Here is a 17156-nt window from a genome sequence, read left to right as displayed (position 1 = left end):
TTATCGTTCTTACAATATGTTTTATCTTTCAGATGTAAAAACCATATTAAAATCCGTCAGTGGACGGCTGCGGTCTGGAGAATTGACCGCGATCATGGGTCCATCGGGTGCGGGAAAATCGACGCTACTCAACATCCTCACTGGATACAAGTGAGTATAACACATACGCATATGTATACACATATATATATTATTTATTTATACTTATATAATACCGGATTTTACGTAAATCAAATATTTCTCATTATCAATCATCGTATTCATACGTGTCTCAAGTTTCGCTCGTTATTTCTCACACAATAATGTGAAAATGATTAAACGTGACATTTTTTTTTTTTTTTCTCATCTCTTTGGGAGAAAAATGACACTGTTTTTATACACCAAGGGTAAAATTGGATGCTTTAATTGCGAGGATTAAAAATAACCGATAGCTTCAAGTTACTGTCAGTTTTGGGTATAATAATAATAATAGTAATTATGCCCCAATCTTGACGAATCTAATCTAATCGCACTTCGTAGGTCCAAAGTTTGCAACGTTGAAACAAATCGTTGCACAACTGGATTATGCGCTCAATAATTTCAAGGTTTAAAACATTTAATCGTTAATTTTCGTTCTAATTTATTTACGAGAGAAAAACACGTAGATCAGCGACATTCGGAAAGTCCGTTTGTCCTCATTTAGCGTCCGAACTTGAACTTTAAATCGTTTAATCGCCAGCGTTTTTGAACCGGTGGAGATAAGATTTACTACTTTGTACAGAATTCTGCTATGACGATACGATCTTGGTAGCTGAAAATAAAGTGACGCTTAGTTTCAGTTATTTTTGCAATGAATACGGCAAAAAATTAAAATTATTAATTATTTTTCTTTTTTTGCTCATAAACACATCAAAAGTCCGGAGAAAATGCAAATTGCAAACAGTCGTAGAATATAAGAAGCGTATAATTTTTTATTCCAAACTACCTGACAGTTACATTAGTGCGGTACATATTTTTCACATAATTTTATGCCTCATACAGAGTGTATATAATATATATCGTATAAGAAAAGGTGTAACATGTACGTCATGAAATGACGCAATCATCTGTGCGCGAAACGAATTGAACGACACAGCGTGAAGCGTGCTAATAGTGAATTTATCGTCAAATTCTCTATTCGCGTCCTATTTCATCATTTGCATAAAACTCTTTCTTTATTATTTTCCCCAACTAAATACTTATTACTATATTCCGATCTGTATTCATCGTCGTCTACTGCAAGTTACACAATTTTTTCTTCTTTTTCTCTCTCCTTCTCTCTCTCTCTCTCTCTCTCTGTGTCTGTCTCTCTCTTTCCTTTCTACGGGGTCAAACGTTAATTTTACGCACGAAGATAGCGGTTTGTCAATTCCGAATCTGTGTCAGTAACTGAATATTTGTGAGACAGCTGCAAAGTATAACACAATTTTGTAACATTATCGTCGGAATTTCGTCAATTTCACGAACTATTCGACATTCATTATCTTTTACATCAAGTCGGCGTCTTCGTCATTCGAGACTTTTACAATTCAATTCACGTCCATGTTATAATATCTCGTACGTGACCTGAAAGTTTGTATTTACAACACTCGCTGTTTAAACATATCTGTGAAAAGTTGTACGAATACAATGTTACAATGTATAATTGTATGAGAGTAAATATACATGTTATTACAACTATTTATAGACAAAAAAAAACAAAAACTATTTTTAATTAAGGAATAACCGCACGAATAAGAAATAGATTAAACTATTGAATTGTAACACCATCTCGAACATCATTTTTTACATCAAGTTACACAATTGGTCTGAATGTGTAACTTTCTCGTCTTCGAGTCACAGCTAGCTAGCAGTTGTTTGTAATAACTTTAACCTGCCGATGTAACAACATGTATAAACAACGGAAAGTTTTTGAAGAGGAGGTAAATACTTGTGTTTTCTACGGATCATCAGGGCCAGGGGCGGGATAAGTTTTCACCTACATTGGCGGACGTCTAGCTGCTGCTGGTATATTGGAAAACGTTACGAGGTCGGTTGTTATGTGGTAAACATTGAGGGAAAACAAAAATTATGTTGCAACGCAGAAGCTGGCATAAGAAACGAAAATTGTAAGCTAAGAGTCGGCGGATTTGTAGGTTTTTTTTTTTTTTTGTTTTTCATTTTTTCATTTTTTAATTTATTCATTTTCGTTCGTTTCGTTGCCGACACATCAATATTAAATTACGCGTGTATAGCATTACAGATATGCATGATTGAAGTGAGCAATAAACTATAATCCCGTTGCACGGGTAAAATGCGTTGCGTGATTGTTAACCGCCACACCGTTCAATCAGGTATAAAACAACAAGAAAATTTTCATTTTCATTTCCTGCAGATTCATTCCAGTAAATCGTACCGTACGTGTACAATGTAATGATCAACGTCACGCGTGCAGTTTTTTTTTTTTTTTTTTTTTTTTCTTTTTTACCTCGTTCGGATTGTTTGATTGTAATTATTCTACAATTGTTTTGTTTCAACGAGCAAATTATATGACGCATTTTCAATATTTATTGTCGCTTGGTTATGCATAATTTATTTATTTTTTTTTTTCCTGTTCGTTTGATAAACGATGTATATGCTAATTAATTAACCTTTTGAAAAATGTGAAAGAAATAATCTACATTGATGCAAAGTTTTATAAATGTATATATATATTATTGTAGATACGTAGAATATAGACTAATCGATGAGAATATTTGTATTTTTAAGACACTTTTTCATATCTCAGTATTTGAACGCATTTTATTTTTCTCATCATTCGTTATATTTTAACGAATAACATAGAAGTTGTTTATTAGTCGTATAGTCTGACAGTATAATATGGCGCATATTTCGAATATAAGTTTGCGTATTTGACAGAATAAATTTTTGAAATCTGTGTGTATTGTCGATAACAATTGCTATATACTGTGTACAGAATGTAGTGTACGATTTTTGATAGCAAGATATTATCTCGGACTTTCACTCGGATTTCCGGTTCACAATTGTATCGATATACATATATGTATATGTATGTATAGTAATGTGTCATTCGAACAATTAAACCGACTCGTCGTCGTCAATTTAATGTCTGCAAAGTCATTATGATAGACAAAAATACAGAGGTAAAAATAATGCCCGCATAGTTAAAGCGGATTCAAGGCTGACGATTATTTGTTTTCTAAGCGATCGGAAGTCCTCGCATTACGTAACAATCGGTCATACGTACGTTAAAAATTACATCGTACGTATATAACTGCTTTGTGCAAATTTTATATGCCCACTATTCTACCGTCATTCTAATTGTAAGTGTTTCCGTATCACACATACGTACCTAATCACTTTTAAAAATGATTCTCAATTTACTTCAAATTCAGTGACGACAATTATAGTGTATTTGTCTTAAATTTGCGATAAAAATTATTGAATTTAATGAAATTTCTAGGAAAAACGCAAAGTGTAAGTTGAACTTGCTAAATTGTGGTGTAAATTTATTGCATTTGTAAGACAAATATGTCGGTATACGAATAAAACTTTCGATACAGGATAGGAAGTTTCTGGAACAGAAACTTTTAACAGTTTGGTATATTTGAATACGCGATATTCATTGCGGATAGATATTGCGGAATAATTAACGTATTAATTAGTTCTTACATTGCTGCGACGTCGAGGTCCGAGTTTAACAGTTTATACTCGACTATCGACATTTTCCACCGCTGTTCTTTAACAAGTAATGAACCAGTTCGCATTATCATGTTTGTCAACGTCGAGTGAACGGGGTCAAAATAACAATCGACTAACTAACTGCTTCAAGCCCATTACTTATTATAATTATACGTAGAACGAATCGCGCAGTTTTCAGACCTCTGCAATGTAGTATGAATATACAGCGTCGAAGTAAAAAAAAAAAAAAAAAAAAAACCTTCGGAATTGCCTCTGCATTGTTAATACTAAAACCGAAATTGAACGTATAATGTATTTACGGATGCTTCGAATAATTTCAATATCATGAAAAACTAATTGAAGGTTCTAACGGGTGCGTTGTATTTTTTTTTACGTTTCGTAACGAAATCTGAAACCCATTTACAGTTACAGATTGTTAAGGTTACGTGGTACTCCTACCCTTACCGATCGAGCAAACTCTCCCTTTATCTTTCTATATTAAATAAACAAACGAACGGAAAGGTTTCAAACTTCGATGCTGCATCGCGGGTTTCGTAACGGAATTCAGGAAAATTTCTCATATCCCGAAAATCGTCAGCAAAAGTTTGTGATTTTTTGACACGTGTTGCTATTCTCACATTTTCCGCATTTCAGGGGCCAACAAGTGCATAGCTGAGATACTTTGCCTAATTTCGGAAAGAATGAGGAGTAAAATGAGCCATTGTGAGACTGTTTTCATGCAATATTGAAATCGCTAGACGAAAACTAGAAATTACAATAATTTGGTGAATAAAAGATGGACTCAGTCGGTAAGGGTAGGAGTACTACATGATCTTAATCTGCAGAAACGTTTTCGCTGGCAGGTTCAACTTTTGCATCCCACTCTGCAACCAGGCTCGAGGTTTCGTTCAAACAAGTCAGGCATCGTTGTCCGTGTGGCGTATGATCAGAATCATTTCTTCGTTTACAGATGAAATTTTATTACATTATGAATATTTTACACGATCAGCATGAAATTTGATATTCTACCGAGCGAACGAATATAGAAAAAATAACGTAGGCACTATAAAATGTCAGCAACGTTGCGTGATAAATATCGATATATTATACTTATTTTTGTGATGCTTCAACTTAGTGCCATTGTACCTATAAAATTTAGATACATCGATTGCATATTTTAACGATCCAATATACTTATTGACGAGACAAAAAAAATGAAATAAAAATTCAAACAGGATGCAAAATCTCCATCGAACGATCGATAATTTGGTATAGTGTATAAACAAATGCTCTGAGTGATTGATTTTTTTCACCTTTCTTCATATTCTTCTACTTCCTTTTTCGTCACGATTATACATCGCTTTTTAATCGCTTATTTCAATGTCAACTCTTACATGATGTTGAAACAATTAACAAACCGTCTAAAATCCGTACAGCAATATTATTTTCTAAAACGGTTTGCAGGTAGTTAATTTGTTTCTTCGTCTCTTCTGATTTTCAAGCATCAAACACCGCCAGTTACAAACTGCCTTTCCCACACTCCAAGAAAGCTGAACCCGCTATCCGTTGTACGTATATAGTCAGCATTATGCAGGTATAATGTTTAACTTGCAAAAGGCGAGAGTGACGCTCGTTAACTTTCTTCACGTTACACTTGTTCTAGTTCGTATTGTACATATATAGGTAATACAGCTACGTGTAGTTTTCTCCAAAAGAAAAAAAAAAAAAAAACAGAAAAACGAGTGTACGTATAATCAAAGCGATGCCGGAAGTTATAATACGATAAACCTATTTCTCATTGTTTATTCGCGTTTATTTATTATTTATATTACACAGCAGTTGTGTTTTTATTATAATAGATGATTGTAAATCGTTACGATATCGTGAAACTGATTTGACGCATCGTCGTCTTCTTGCGAAACAAAACGATACTTTTTTGCAATCGATAATTTATTACGGCAATCACTAGTCATTTTATCAACTTCTGACGTCATACAAATCCCGGGAATTTAATATCTAGCATCTTTTTCAACAAACGCTCCGCTCCTTAACCGGTTGCAGGTATAATCTGTCTGTTAGATTTGAAAGAATAACAAGTTTACACAAACATCAAATAAACGCAGCGTGCTCCGAAATTTTCCACCTAATGTGTACTTTTCTTTTTTTTTTTTTAGCTTTTTGTTTTTACCATTTAGCCTTTTGTCATCAAACGAAGTAAGAGTGACGGTATAAATTATATTATTCATTGCGATAGAAAAAGACAAAAAAAAAATGAACCGATTCATTTACTGTATGGTTACTAGTTACAAAACTAAAAATGAAAAGAAACAGAGTTGACAAACAATACAATTAAACAAATAAATAAACCATTTATATGGATTTTCATCAATATATGAATTATATGCGAAAAAACATTCATAAATTTATCACCTCTTTTCGCAACAATATATTACATATATATATAACTAACTCGATGTTACGCGAAACATTTGTATAATGCATGAGATGCGTGTACGCAAAACAGCCGACAATCGCCATTAATCCAAAAAATTATGTCTCGTGTCGTCACCTGCGTCATGATTCAACATAAACATGTAGACACGTTGGTGAATATATTCATTTTTTAACGACATACCTGAATCGGCATATCATCGCGTACTGCACTGTACACTTTAATTAAGTATCGTATCATCGCAGGGTCAGAGTCGAGTCGAGGCGATTTTTTTTTTAGTTTCTTTCTTTCATTTGCATCATTCCCCTTCTTTTCTCAATCCCTTTCTATCACGTACGAATTTCGTCCGGTTTATATGCGATATTTTCAACACATTTTTTTGACTGAGTAATAATTATCTGGAGGAGAAAGATGGGTGCATCGATAATCTGTGATTGATGTGAATATAGTACGGAGAATTAATTAACGGAGATGAAAGAACGATTTGAGAATTTTCAATGATGGGGAAATTTTTTTTTAACGATCTTATAGCTAATGTCCGTTGAATTTTGCAGTCGTGACGCGTTTATGCAATCGAGTCTGCTTGTTAATTTGATGAATAAAATTTTTACAATCAACATTTACAGAAATATTTTTCAACTTTGTAGATTTATCGTTTAATTTGCTGTATTTCAATTCGACCGTCAGGTCTTAACCTAAATGCATTTTGTAAGTGGATGGAAAATATTGCATATATGTGTGTGTGTGTGTGTGTGTGTGAGAGACTATTCAAAGTTGAAGGAAGTCTGGTTCACTGTTTCGAAGAAAGAAGTATCAACGTGAGATATGAATTTCTGATTTTCAGAACAACAGGGATGGAGGGCAGCATAACGATGAACGGACACGAGCGGAATTTGAGTGCGTTTAGAAAGCTCTCTTGTTACATTATGCAGGACAATCAGTTGCACGGAAATCTGACTGTGCAGGAAGCGATGAAGGTTGCGTCGAACTTGAAGCTTGGCAGGAATGTGACCCGAGCTGAAAAGGAAAAAGTGGTGAGTGTTTAAGGTCGTGCGGTATCCCTACCCTTACCGACCGAGGAGACTCACCCTTTTTCTTCCTACCGTTTCCTCGGTCGGTAAAGGTGGGAGTATTACGTGAGCTTAAGACATATATCCGATGATTTATCGACCGGTTATTCCATCACGTCAAGTCTCCGTGTCTGCGATAAAATATCGTAAACGCATCGTTTATAATTTATACCCGCGATTCATTTTGTATTCGCATTCTTCGAAAGTGTGCGAAAATGATTTCATGGTATTGAGCTATGACGAACCTTTTTTGTTATACAGTCAATAATAACAATGAGAAATCATCGCGTGTAGGAATCGATAAATTTATTCCTTACTGTTTTCCGCAATATTGTTTAACAAGTTATACGCAGCCGGGAGGCCGGAAAAAAGCGATTTTTCAAGGATTTTCCTCGAAGAGACATTTCAATTTGTCAATACAAAGAGCAAAATATTAATTTTTAACAAAACAGCGGTTTTTCAAAAAGAAAAAAAATTTGTCATTCGATATTATATTAATAAATTCAAATTTCTCTCGATGAGAAAAATCCTTGAAAAATTGCCTTTTTTCCAACTCCCTAACGATCTTTGGCCGAGTTACCTCGACCCCCGCTGCTCGAAAGCTCTTCGCTCATAATTGACTACGGAATGACTGAGTAAGAGGATTCTTAACGCGTGTTCCAGTTGCAAGAGATCCTGGAAACACTTGGACTTGCGGAGCACCGACATACCATGACCTTGAACTTGAGCGGCGGTCAGAAAAAAAGACTCTCAATTGCACTCGAGCTGGTCAACAACCCGCCGATTATGTTTTTCGACGAACCGACCAGGTGAAACTCACATCTCTAACATACGCACATTCATGCATACACACGTTTTTATCCTAAAATACGATGATTAATTATTAGTACAGTCGCCGTGTGCGAAAAATAATAACCGAGATATCGACTTTGCGATTATACATACCAATATTTTCTTTTTTCCAATTGTCCGAATCCAGAATTTCGATCAGATTCTGCCGTAGCCTCGGCCGCCATCTTCAATTTATAATTTCAATCGGAAAATTACGATCTTAGACAAAAAATCGCTACTGCCAACATTGTAGGGATTTAAATTTTCTAAAAGTTTGATTCTGATAATTTTTTTTTTTTTTTAGTTACGAGTTGAAAATGGCCGAGTTTTTTGAAAAAAACAAATTTCCACTTGAATTCAAGACGGCGGTTGAAATTCTGAATTCAGACCATTGAATAAAGAAAATAGTGATGTTGAAAAATTGCAATTTCAAGTTTACAGTCGCTGTGTAAATATTTCTGTACCTTCCTGATTATATTTCCCCCTCGAGTTTCGAGAAGTAAGCAACGTTAGCGTCACGAAATTCATTATTTTGCAGTTCTGGAATGACTTTAAAGTAATTTGTTTTTAAAAAACATGCTTATGTTTGGATCAGTATGGTTTTCTAAATTTCAGACAATTCCAATGATGTAAAGTACCTAAAGATTTTTCCTGAACACGCATCGTTACAGTAACGTTACTAACTTCAATCACATTTTTTCGCCTTTCGTTTATATCTATTTTCTGTCATGTATTATAATGCCAACTAAAGGAAGAGTAATTTATATCTACAGGGTGGTCCATGTAAGTTGACACTGCAGAATATCCCGAGAACTAGCCATTTTAGAGAAAGATGTTTGAAATAATATTTTCGTGGTTCGAAGGGGAAAAAACACTGCGTCGTCATTTGGAGGTCAACATTGAATTTTTTTAACGGGAACATGTACTTTTTTTCATACATTCGCAATTTACACGTAGAAGTAAAAAACTTTTATACCAAACTTTTTTTTAAACGACATGAAAGAAAAAGTCGACAACATCGAACCAACCACTCCAGAAAATGTGACGGAACGAATTAGAAATGCTTGCAAAGGCATCGGATAGAGGAACTTTACTACGCTGTCACGCATCTTTTGTAAAACGTATTGAGAAGTGTGTCGAAATATAAAAGTTTTTCATTTTTATGTGTAAAATGCAAATGTGTGAAAAAGAAGTACATTTTCCCATTAAAAAAATTCAATACTGACCTACGAATGACCTCGTATGCCTCCATCGAATCAAAAGTACGATGGCACGGTGTTTATCCTCCTTCGAAACATAAAACTTTTATTTCAAAGATCTTTCTTTAAAATGGCTGGTTCTCGAGATATTCTGCAGTGTCAATTTAAATGGACCACCCTGTATATCTATATGTATACTCGCTTTGGAACTCTGTCCGAGAAAACGCTGGGTTTTAGTCATCGCATATTATACATATAGATTATACGTACCTGTACACACACATGATGTATGATGTATGCGCAAAAAGATCGTGATACGACTGAGATTTCTTAAATAAGATTTCTCCCGTCAGCACACATGTAAAATCTTTGATTCGCAATAAGATACCTTTATACATCCACAGACGCGCGGCTCTTGCTCGCGGTTGAATTAATCAAATCCCGGTTTTTCCCCGTGATCGCAGTTTTTCCACTTTCCTCAACGTTCCACGTACGTTTATTTATTCGGACGATGTGACCTTTTTCCCCCGTTATTTACCAGATATTCCAGGTAACTTAATTTTGCCAATCGTTTCGTTCGAGGAGAGTAAAAAAAAAAAAAAAAGAAAAGAAAACAGCTCGAAGAATCGACACCGTTTACCATCTCACAAATGAATTTATACGTAGAGATATCAAGTCGAGATGTAAATTTAAAATTTAAAGCAATCTCTCCTTCATTATTTCGAAATTGAGTATGCATTTTTGGATATATTGATATTGATAACCGCTGCACTTCGAAATCCTGAATTCGCAGAATTTGCATATGCCGTAGCTTTTTATCAATCTTTCGATAAAAACATAAATATGCACGATACGTATACGACAAATGGATACACAGTGAAATTATCGTTAACTTTGACCCAATGGTTTAAAAAAATATATTGCAAAATACAGCGGTTGATTGCAACAATTGTAACGACGGTAAAAAATTTACGTTTTTGCATCATAAAATGTATCATGGAATGAAGAATCGTTTAGTGATTTTTCTCATAATTATAACCGTTCATTATTGGTCGACTAAACGTCTAAAAAAAAAAAAAAAAAAAAAACCTATTAAATCTTACGATTAGCCTTATTTAGCAGCAGCTGCGTGTATAATCTCTCGACGCTAAAAGTTTCCATGAACTCACGATCGTCGAGACACGCAAGTTAAACTGGTTTCTGACTCGCGGCTGTCAAGGCTGGTCACGTCGTTTTATTCGTATACGCATTATTATTCCTTGTTGTTCCTGTTTGTTACTTGGAAAACTGAGAGAAATTTTTATTTCCGGTTGCCGCTCAGTCCTTGAGTATTTTCATTTTTTACCACGATCGAAAAATACAGTTCTAGGTAGAGAATGAAAATTAGTTTTCTAGCTGTTACCGGAAAGTCTAGTATCCGTTGCTATTCTTTCTCATTACGATCGCTGTTACTATATTTTCTTGCAACTGTTGCGAAAATTTAATGCTCGCGCAAGAATAAATTGACGTTAAAGCCTTGTTTAAATGAAAAAGTAGAGTAGACCGAAGAAACTGATTTTGCGTTGCAATTGCCAAAAAATGATCGGCGATAGCGCAAAATGGTTGGGCGTACCTCGTTTTTCAAACACTTTTCTTAACGATACCTGTTTTACTGAATTTATCTAGTTACTACAAGAAATGAAATATTTTCTCAGTGTATCTGTTGCTTTTCCTTGATTTCACTTATGTCGAGTTCAGAAGAATAAGATACGTCGAGGAAAAAGAAAGGATTCCAGGAACAGGAATTAGCATCAATTCCGACCTTGTGCAAATTTTTGCTCTTCTACTGTGTACCACATATTTTGCTTAGATATCCGTGGACGTGACATAATTATACGAGTGTGAGACCTTGAAATTCAACGAAGCGGGAATTTGTCAATTAATCCTCGAATAGTTAAGGAGCAGGATTTAGCACTGAACGCGTATAAGTTTGCGAATCGTCGAAGTCTATCAAGCAGATTTTAAACTGTCAAATTGACATTTCGTAAAATGGAAATTGCGGAGATAAAAACTTGTTCTACCTATTTATTTCATTTTTCTTCTCTCGTTCAGTCCTACTTAAATTACGAGTATAAATCAACTTGTCAAGTTCTCTGCAAAAAAAAAAAAAAATCGCACTGGAAAAATTACATGAATTTTGTGACTTCACTGCAGGCAAAAATGTTTCTTAGTCGTGAATTTGCCCCTAAAAGTTTGACCAAAATTTAACTAAAGTTGCGTCTCATCTTTGCTTGAAGAAAAATCTACACATACGATAATAATTTCGAAACGTGAATTTTAACTCGCGTGTAACTCAAAATTAGTGTGTTAGATATAATATACAGTATACTGCTTACATGTGGAATGAAACTTGTATATTTTTTACCATGCGATATAATTTATACTCATCCTTCGAGCCGATAATTTATACCTCATCAAAATGAACTGTATAATTAAACGATCGTAATGCTAGACACTATTGCATACGTGGCTAGTAGTTACTATTCGTTGAAACCTTCAATATATTTTTTTTCATTCTTGAGCTACAAGTGACTCATTTTATTCCAGATATTGCTTACTCGCTTCTCATGTAATAGAATTAAAATTTGTGTAGAAAAATAAAGTTACAACAGCTTCCGCCAAATTTTTCCTGATCCCAATTTCCCAGTAGCGATCGACTCAAAGCGATCGATCGATGATCGGTTCCACCGTCGCATTGCTTCGATCCTGCTGATCGTACGGTTCGATCCCCAACTGATCACTCGAATACACATCTTTTACTTTTCTATCTCATTTCTTTAATAACCCTGTATTTTTTGACTCGTCAACAGTGGACTGGACTCCTCGTCCTGTTTTCAATGCATATCACTGCTGAAGACTCTCGCTCGTGGAGGACGAACCATCGTCTGCACGATACATCAGCCCAGTGCAAGACTCTTCGAGATGTTCGATGCTCTTTACACGCTTGCCGAAGGCCAGTGTGTCTACCAAGGATCATCGTCGCAGCTCGTTCCGTTCCTCGGTTCTCTGGGCTTGAATTGTCCAAGCTACCACAATCCCGCTTCATTCAGTAAGTTGTGCTATTCAACGTATAAAACCGGTCTTTCCAAGCACTCTATTGACCTTTCAGTCGTTGACATGCGAGTTAAGAAGCCAACTTCCGGCCCTCGCTTACACTGTACACTGAGAAAATAGTTCATTAATAACTTACAGTTGGTAGAATATTCTAGTAAAATACGTGAATTTTTACAGTGATGGATTTAATATTGTTGGAAAATTACTAGAAAATATGATACAAGTAATTGTTTAGTGTGATAATAGTTGTCGATAACAAATTTTCTGGTCGTTGCAGCGTTAAATATTTTGTTTTAGTTTATTATATGGTTTTCAGTTGAATAAGGCCTTAACGTCAGTTTATTGATGTACCAACTTTGAATCCTATCAATTGTTGCAAGAAAATATAGTTCGAGTGACGATAATTAAAGAGAATGGTCACATATACTAAATTTTCTAGCTACTGCTACAAAACTCATTTTCATTTTATACCCAGAACCGTATTTTTTTTTATTATGGTAAAATATGAAAGTAGTTGAGGCCTGTACGGTAACCAGATTAGAAATTTCACTGAGAGTATACGTGCTTGTTAGAAATTCACTTTCATCGAGTGTTAATTGACATTATTTTGTATCACCAAATCACAGTTATCGAGGTTTCCTGCGGAGAATACGGAGACAATATTAGAAATTTGGTCAACGCTATTGACAATGGAAAACGAGACATCAGAACCGGATACCAGTTTCCTGCGGTCGGCAAACCGGAGACTCTTAACAATACGGTCTCTAACAATGACAGCAAATCCACCGACGTAATTAACAAAAACGATGCCAATAACGTCACAGAAAAGTTCAATGAAAGTTCGAAAAACAACGGTACCATCGGTTTCGTTATTCCGGGTTACGCCTGCAACGACATACCGAAAGAGAGTGAGTTTTACCCTCCAGTACGGAGAACATTCCGTAAAATAAATGATTCCTCATTGTCTCAAACTGTTTCTATATCTCTCATCTTGCAGGTCAAGTGACAATACCAATCGGCATAGAGAAGAAGGAAAATGTTACAACGGCGCTACTCGATCAGGGCCTCGTCGTTACCCCAGAAACATATCCAACCACGGAATTGGTACAGTTTTGGATAATATTGAAGAGGACACTGCTTTTCAGCAGACGAGACTGGGTGAGTCGGCGATTTTCGTGGATTGATTTTTTGAAATCAGTAAGAGGTTTTGCGGTATTTGTGACGAGTGTAAAATTCACGCTACGCGTATCCGATTGAACAAATGCTGTTCTTATCGATTCCAAGTTGCGGTCAATACCCAGTTTCAACTTCCTTTTGTCTTCCTCAGACTCTGATGTATCTTCGACTCTTCGCTCACATTCTTGTGGGATTCTTGATCGGCGCACTTTACTGGGACATCGGTAATGACGGTGCCAAAGTTCTGAGCAATCTCGGTTTCTTGTTTTTCAACATGTTGTTCCTAATGTACACATCGATGACAATCACCATTCTATCTTGTGAGTACAGAAGGCATAATTCTTTGGTATTAAACACGAGTTTGTTTGGCTTGTACATTCTGACTTAGTGATTGTCGCGTTTTTTTTTTCCAGTCCCTCTAGAGATGCCTGTTTTGCTCAAGGAGAATTTCAATAGGTGGTATTCCTTGAAGTCGTACTACTTGGCGATCACTGTTTCCGACATTCCATTTCAGGTGAGAAAATTTCCGAGTTCTTTTTATTAACGATTGTATAATTATAGATATAAAACAACATTTTGGCAATAGTTCATCCGTCTGAGACTTTTTTCTTGACCGAATATCTACTTCTTCTTTCCTCAGGCGATATTCTGCATCATCTACGTGAGCATCGTTTATTTCATGACGAGCCAACCTGCGGAGGTGATGAGATTCAGCATGTTCCTCGGAGCCTGTTTGCTGATATCGTTCGTCGCTCAATCCGTTGGTCTGGTAGTCGGCGCAGCAATGAACGTCCAGAACGGCGTGTTCTTAGCTCCGGTGATGTCGGTACCGTTCCTTCTGTTCTCAGGCTTCTTTGTCAGCTTCGATGCCATACCGATATACCTCAGATGGATCACTTACCTGAGCTACATCAGATACGGTTTTGAAGGCACCGCATTGGCCACCTATTCATTTGCTCGTGAAAGGCTAAAGTGCTCTGCTGTGAGTATTACATGGTTGTGTTAAATATGTTGAATGTTATTAATGAAACTCATCTACGCCTTTCACAATTTTCATTCGCACAACTTTCATTGCAAACTTACTCCAAATGGACTTGGCTAAAAATATATATTTTTTTTTCCTCGACCGACCAGGTCATTGATTATTTCAAACTGTTTCTATACTTACAACCTGTTTCAACGTAGACGATCGATGTCGTCAGTGCTTGAAAAATGTGTTTCTGCATACGACATCTAACGTCGTTACAGCTGCAGTTGCTATTTCTGTCACATATGAACAGTGTCGGTGTAACTGCGCATGTGCATAGCAATGGTTGTGAAAAAGGTCTTCTTTCAATTAAGAAACATTGGAAAGAATTTGACAAACTTTCGCACTGTTTTAAATAAACGTAGCGATTCTGGCGTTTAGAAACTTTCCCAAAGTGTTCATTCGCGTACCAACTTTCCAAATGTATTTGAATCCCAACTCTCCAAGCTTATAAGTCTTTAACATTGTAAATTCGTATGTAAATCAATTCGTCATACACACATTCATAATATCCATTCAAAGAGTCGACATTAATTTATCTCTCTTTCAAATACCCTCTGTCAAAAATAATTCACTCGGTATTAAAGTATAGCAGTCAGATAATCCGATCGTTGGTGCTTAAAACCATAATATGTATATTCTATTAGCACGAAACCGTTCGAGTGCATTCTTGTGTATGAAATTTGAGAAAAAAAAATATCTGTCCCCAGGTTCACTGCCACTTCAAAAGTCCTCAGATAACTCTTCAAGAGCTAGACATGGAAGACGCAGACTTTACGCTGGATATTCTCGCCCTGCTATTGATATTCGTCCTGCTACGTATAGCAGCATTTATTTTCTTACGCTGGAAGTTGAAGAGCACCAGATAGAGAAATATGAATTCGTCGGTCCCTTTGAGGGAACGAGATATACCTAACATAATAAATTATCATCCGTATGCCGAGAGTCGATATTCATCTTTAACTCCGGCATTCATACTCGCCCTAAATTCAGACACAACCATAATGTAATAGTGATATACAGAGAGCTGATTTGACGAGTGTAATTGAAGACTTCGTTGCGTTGTCTTTATTGTTATTGGTTTTTTTATTTTTTTATTTTTTTTTTTTTGTTCAATTCCTTATTTAAGTTAATCCTTAGGTTATAGCGTAGAGCTTGTGTACGGAAGGAAACTAACATAATTTATTTATCTCAATACTGATGTTATAGTCATAAAAAATTGATCACATAAGCATTCGCTTGTTCAGGGTATTTTAGTTTTCCTCTCTTTTTCCCCATTTTTATTGTTATACTCGTTAGTCTTTTCTTTTTTCTTTTTGTTACTCTTACTGTGTTACTCGTGAAGGCATTGTTTACTCACACATCATGAGTCCATTATTTATCTCTGCTTGTTTTGTAGAGAATGGGATTGCAGAATAGAAAGAATGAAGTAAAAGGAATAGATCGACGACCCTGAATGGTTGAGACATCGCATGCAAAATAAATGTTACTGTGAAAATTTACGCGAAATGATTATAAATAAGTGCCTCTGGACTAGCTGAAGTTGGGTAGATTTAAATAAAACTCAGTTAACAAACGGAATAATTTGGTGCATCACGTAACATATAATAATAAATCACACAGGGGCCTTGAAAAGTATAGAAGTATTCAATTTGTTTAATTTGTCGTTCTCCGTTTAAAGTTTAACTCTTTGACATTACTGACTTTTTGCGAAATTGCGTAACGTTACTATCCACCAATGGCTGTGATTGTGAAAATTGAAGTGGAAATGAAATGAAAATTAATGTGTAATAATTGTAGTAAGAAATTTTCTCAAATGAATTATACTACTAAATCGTAAGAAAACTGCTCAATGAAGAAAAAGAGGGAGAAAGAGTAAGCTTATATATTATCTTGCCAGGTTTTGTTAACTTTTACGACCAAATACCGTCAATTTATGTAACGAGTCACACTAATAACTAACCGCTAAATAATTATTAAGCTATCAATAAATTCTCGTCACAGCGATGAGGAGGGGAGATGGAGACGCGATGCCAGACAACAAAGCGTTATTTTCATACCCTGCTTCTACCAGTATATTTTATGTCCTCGTATTAGACAAAAGATTTAAGTAGACGTCGAAGAGACCGATGAACTGGTTTTTTTTTTCGTAATAGTAAATTAAGGGTTTTGATAAAACAGACACACAATTCGACCAAGCGTTTTAGATGCATCCACGTGAATTTACTATTCGTCCGTAAAATATGAAATTATATGAACAAAATCACTTAGCTATTATTTGATATGAAGTAAATGACAATTGTATAGGTTTCCGTGTATGTGTGTTGTACACTTATATACACCCGACGCATTGAATGCCAGATATTTGTGTTATATGCCTAATAATTTTTATGATATTTTATAATAGTTATTAAATGATAAGACATATGCATATATATATATACCATTTGTTAAAAATAAAACTTGTCTGTTTTTTTACGTAAACATCTCGCAAACTTCATTTTCAAAGCTCCCCGCCATCAGTGTTTTCTATTCTTTCCCTCGCCACTGAGACATGTTATATTTTTCTCCGATACTGAAATAATTGCAACGTATTCTGGTAGACTGAA

At 35.4% G+C, this 17156-nt stretch overlaps 1 protein-coding gene across 1 annotated transcript; it reads left to right on the top strand.

The window, feature by feature from the left end:
* Nucleotides 1–17031, top strand: LOC124215528 (ATP-binding cassette sub-family G member 1). Its single transcript, XM_046619019.1, has 10 exons — nucleotides 1–150; nucleotides 6996–7185; nucleotides 7885–8030; nucleotides 12101–12339; nucleotides 12971–13252; nucleotides 13342–13502; nucleotides 13672–13840; nucleotides 13934–14034; nucleotides 14161–14502; nucleotides 15258–17031. The coding sequence occupies exons 1-10, from the start codon at nucleotides 17–19 to the stop codon at nucleotides 15414–15416; spliced, it is 1923 nt and encodes a 640-aa protein (XP_046474975.1). The 5' UTR covers nucleotides 1–16; the 3' UTR covers nucleotides 15417–17031.
* The last annotated feature ends 125 nt before the right edge of the window (nucleotides 17032–17156 follow it).

The sequence above is a fragment of the Neodiprion pinetum genome, chromosome 3 (genome assembly GCF_021155775.2).
Source record: "Neodiprion pinetum isolate iyNeoPine1 chromosome 3, iyNeoPine1.2, whole genome shotgun sequence".
Lineage (NCBI taxonomy): Eukaryota > Metazoa > Arthropoda > Insecta > Hymenoptera > Diprionidae > Neodiprion > Neodiprion pinetum.
Note: the sequence above shows the minus strand (reverse complement) of the source record. Positions and strands in the feature narration are given on the sequence as shown.

Coding starts and splice junctions, on each gene's coding strand:
- LOC124215528 (XM_046619019.1), top strand. CDS start 17: ATGTTTTATCTTTCAGATGTAAAAACCATATTAAAATCCGTCAGTGGA. Junction 8,031..12,100: donor TTTTTCGACGAACCGACCAG/GTGAAACTCACA, acceptor ACTCGTCAACAG/TGGACTGGACTCCTCGTCCT. Junction 14,503..15,257: donor AAAGGCTAAAGTGCTCTGCT/GTGAGTATTACA, acceptor ATCTGTCCCCAG/GTTCACTGCCACTTCAAAAG.